This window comes from Sorex araneus, chromosome 10, assembly GCF_027595985.1.
Source record: "Sorex araneus isolate mSorAra2 chromosome 10, mSorAra2.pri, whole genome shotgun sequence".
Lineage (NCBI taxonomy): Eukaryota > Metazoa > Chordata > Mammalia > Eulipotyphla > Soricidae > Sorex > Sorex araneus.
In genome coordinates this window covers 3,026,620-3,031,371 of record NC_073311.1, presented here as the reverse complement: position 1 = coordinate 3,031,371, position 4,752 = coordinate 3,026,620, and the positions used below count along the sequence as shown (strand labels likewise).

Here is a 4,752-nt window from a genome sequence, read left to right as displayed (position 1 = left end):
GGGAAGAACAGTCGACTATTCACCCAGGGCAGAGATGTGGAGACAATAAGTTACTTACGCACACTCTGAGAGCAGCCCCCGGCCCTGGGGGTTACTGTGGATCCCAGAGCCCTGGCTTCCCACCCCCCCCAGTACACCCCCCCCCATGGTCCCAGCTTGTCAGGGGCATATTTTCCCTTCATCCTGGCTTGCAGAGTGCCATTTTCTCATTGTCTTAGAGATCAGTTCTGTATATGGCCTTATGTCGTAAGTACTCTTCTAAACACTGAAGAGCATTATTATCCACATTTGGGTCAAACTTGTTGGCGAACAGGTGATGGTTCTGGAGCATCCAGTGCAGGTCCCCAACCCCATAAATACAAATGCCACGCTGATGGATTCCAGAGCAAGGTTCATAAGGTGCCCCCATGCTGATGTTGCCTTCATGGCCCTGCCACTTAACCAGCCGGGCAATGGCAGCCATGTCTGAGATGTGAAACTTGGAGTGGTAGGGGACGGAGCCAGGCATCCAGGGTGCGCGCTGAAGAGTAGCCCAGAGGTGTTCATCAGGGCTGTATGTGTCTTTTACCCATTCAATTAGCCTTCGGGACTTAGGGTTCTCTAAGACTTGTTGGACAAAGGCGCGAGAAGCCACCATATAGGCATTCCCTGTGAACATGGGCAAATTTTCAGGGGGTGGGTCCTTCATCTTGTTGGTTTGGTGCAAGCTGTCTGTCACCTCAAAGTGATATTTCCAGCGGTTTTTTTTGTACTCACTAGGTAATTCTGACTCCAAGCTGTTCTTCCCTTTCAGCATCTTGAGGGCCAGGACCATCTCTGCGTTGGTCTTTATAGGAAAGTCTGTCCCGCAAGTGTTCAGGAAGTACTTCCATGGCACTGGACTCTGCAGCAGGTCTTCCATACAGTTCAAATCAGCCTGTACCCTGGACCAGGAGGCATAAACCACCCGAACCAACTTACTGGCCAAGAAGACATTGGGGAAGCAAGAAATAATTGCTTTGACTGCCTGTTTGTAGGTTTCTGGTGACTTCTCATCCACGTGCACACAGTATATGTTCTGCGGGACATACACAGCTCTCAGCAGCCTTTCAAAGTTCTCAATCTTCTCATGGATCACTATAGAATATGCAATAGGAAAGTCTAACTCTTCTTTGCTCAATGGAAACTCCAAGAACCTCCTGTTGGCCTTAAATTGCTTACAATCTTTAGTCATGTTGAGGTAATCAGTGTCTGTAAGAGGCACCCGTGTTTTCTTCATCGCCAGGTTGTTCAGAAGAGCTTCGATCACTGCTTCCTGGTCCCCTTGGATGATTCTAGAACAGTTAATAGATCTCTGTGCTGGCAGTTTCAGGGAGTTGTACAAGCTGTCCCTACAGTACCGGCTTTGAAAGCCTGTGGAGTCCAGGTCCAGGGAACTAAAGTCACATTTCAACCGTAGAGTGAGTTTTAGAGCAACAATGGCCAGCAGCACATAGCAGCACAGGGCCCACAGATAATGCTGCCGGCAGACTTTCTTCCACCAAATCATCTTCATGGAGTGAGTTTGGCCTTGGAATAGGAGGAGGAGGGTGGAAACCTTGAATAGAACAAAACACCTTCAATTACAAAAGGTCTCCGAACAAGCTCACAGGAACATCGGATTCAGCTCCAAAGGGATGACAACATATCTCTTCTCTAAACAAACATCTCTACTCATAACTGACTTAAGGGCTCCCCTATACCTGGTTTTCAGATAGAGGCCTATAAACTGACCCTGCAAACTAGCTGAGCACATGGGTGTGAACAGTTTCACCTCCAATGCAGCAGGACAAGAAAGCCTCCTGACTTAGAGGAGTAATTACTCTAAGAAAGTTCTACCCTTCCTTCCTCATTCTTTCCCCTACTCCTTACCACTGTGTTTCGAACATAGCTCTTATCTGAGCCATAGAAATTTCTATTGACTTAAAGAAAGGAAAAAAAAATCCTTCATATCCACACTCCCTGCATCGGTTCTAGAAATCCAAAGATCCTTTTAAAAGAAAGAATTCTTGTTCTTACTTGGAACTTTATTAGGGTGTTTACACTACGTGTAGACATTGGTTAGGTGTGGTATCCAGCTTCCTTTTACAAAAGTAAGATTCTTCGGGACTCAGAAGGGATGGGGCTCAGAAGAGTATGTGTTTTGCATGTATGAGGCTCTAAGTTTATTAACTCTGCAAACACTTAACCCATCTCAAATGATGGGTTAAAAGGATTTTTAAATTACGGAAAAGGAGGATAGTAAAAAAAAATGCACTGTAATATTTCATATAGAGAAATTCTGGTCTCTATAAATGTAATCTACACACAGTGGACTGGAGAGATAGTACAAGGGTGAGGTACTTGCTTTGCATGCAGTCGACCTGGGTTTGGTATCCCTATGGTCCCCCAAGCCCTGCCAGGAGTGAATGTAGAGCCAGGAGTAATCCCTGAGCATTGCCGGGTGTGACCCAAAAATTAAAAAAAAAATTTTTTTTAAAGAGGAAAAAAAAACAGAAAAACACAGAGCCTGGTTTATACAATAATGGGTGCATTCTCTGGACTGGAAGTATTTCCTTATATTGTCTTTTTTAATCTTCACAGATTAATAAGAAATGAGTTTTTCCCTTTAGAAAAATAAAAACTAAATAACTTGCCAATTATCATATAGGTTATAAGAGGAAAACCTGGGACTCCTCACTCTTCTCCTTCATTCTGTAAGGCTAGAAACTTGTCCCTCAAGAGGACGGAGAGCTAGTACAGTGGGTAGGGATGTGTCTTGCACACAGCCCACCTGGGTTCGATCCTCGACATCCCATATGGTCCTCAAGCACACCAGGAGTGATTCCTGAGTGCAGAGCCAGGAGTAAGTCCTGAGCAACACACCAAGTGTGCCCAAAAACCAAAAAAGAAAAAAGAAGAGACTTATCCCCCAAACCACAATTACACAGCTATACAATACAGAGTATCAAAGACCATAAGAAAAAAACAACCTTGAAAGAAGAAAAACAAAATGTGAGCCAATCATCCAGCAATAATGGCCGCCATCCTCTTTCTAAGCACCAGTCTCCTGGGTGACAACCCTCATAGGAATTTAAGGGGAAGGTGGGGTGGGGGGGGTCAAGAAAATAAGAAAATTCTCACCTTTTTTTCTTTCCTGGTTAGGGAAAAGGTCCTAGTAAGATGTGATTCTGCTTCCAAGGGAAGACCAAGTGCATTCCAGAGAAGCAAATATGATCACCATATCCCCTGATATCCTTTTAGTCCCTCCAAAATAGGATTTCTGAGAGGTACAAGGCATCCAATTTGGGCTCAGAGCATCGAATCAGGCTCCTCCAAAGTCTCTTCAAAGCAGAGAGCGCTAGTGGCTCTGTTTTTCACCTTTGGTTTCTTGCCCTGGCGAAGTGGACAAGCTTTAATGTCTCCTGCAGGAGGACCGTCTCAAGGACGCTGAGTGAGGCAGGAAAAACTGCAGTCAGCGGAGAAGGCGAGAAGCAGCCCAGCCCCTCCACTGTGTTTGTCACCCTGCTCTTCTGATCCCAAACCATTCACAGTCAGGCACATCAGGTCTGCCCACCAGGCGGAGTATCTCTGGGGTGTGGCCCAGGAGCCTTTCAGTACTAACTGCAGACTATGTAAAGAAAAACAAGGAAACAAAAGAACAAGAAAGAAAGAAAGAAAGAAAGAAAGAAAGAAAGAAAGAAAGAAAGAAAGAAAGAAAGAAAGAAAGAAAGAAAGAAAGAAAGAAAGAAAGAAAGAAAGAAAGAAAGAAAGAAAGAAAGAAAGAAAGAAAAACTGGAACAGTCAATGCTCATGCAAGAACCAAAAACTTTTCCCTGCTTGACCAGGAACCATAGGAACTCAGCGTGTTCCTCCATGCTTCATTCCTCTTATTCTCCCTGATGATCACAAAAGCAAAATGATGCAAAATACACTTTAAGGACACCTGTATTAATAATATATAAATATATGATAATACATTGATTATGTATATAATTACAGAGCCAGTAAGAGGGCACAGTATCTAAGGAGCTTGCCTTGCACATGACTGACCTGGGTTTAATCCCCAGCATCCATATGGTCCTCTAAGCACTGCCAGGGTGATCCCTGAGTATAAGTGCTCAAGTCCTGAGCACCATCAGGTGTGGCCCCAAAATTTTACATATGCCCCAAATTTATATATATATATATTTATATATGATTATTTTTGGCTTATAAGCATGATGATCAGGTGTTCACACGTATGTGTGACATGTGCCTCCCTTAAATCTTGATACATTACCAACCTGACATGAAAAGAAAACCCAAATATATATATAATATATATGTGTGTGTTGGATATATATACAAATTTATATATGTATACATATATAAATATATATATGTTTATATATATTTGTATATATATAGCACAGCAATAGCACAGCAGGTAGGGCGTTCGCCTTGCACGTGGATAACCCAGTTTCAATTCCTCCGTCCCTCTCGGAGAGCCCGGCAAGATACCAAGAGTATCCCACCCCTGGCAAGCTACCCCTGGTATATTCAATATGCCAAAAACAGTAACAACAAATCTCACAATGGAGATGTTACTGGTGCCCGCTTGAGCAAATCGATGAGCAATGGGATGACAGTGTGTGTGTATGTGTGTGAGTGTGCACATATACATATATACCATATATAGTCATATGTTCCCTATAATTAATATATTTATATAGATTAGCATACAAAGTTTTAATACAAAGTTGGGTTTGTTTT

General features: G+C 43.2%; 1 protein-coding gene and 1 pseudogene across 1 annotated transcript; one reads left to right on the top strand and one right to left on the bottom strand.

Moving 5' to 3' along the window:
- Window positions 1–214: 214 nt before the first annotated feature.
- Window positions 215–1,534, bottom strand: GCNT3 (glucosaminyl (N-acetyl) transferase 3, mucin type). The gene has a single exon (XM_004602627.2). It carries the CDS (start codon window positions 1,532–1,534, stop codon window positions 215–217), a length of 1,320 nt encoding a protein of 439 aa, XP_004602684.2.
- A 2,663-nt stretch (window positions 1,535–4,197) lies between these two features.
- Window positions 4,198–4,289, top strand: LOC129399249 (small nucleolar RNA U13; annotated as a pseudogene).
- The last annotated feature ends 463 nt before the right edge of the window (window positions 4,290–4,752 follow it).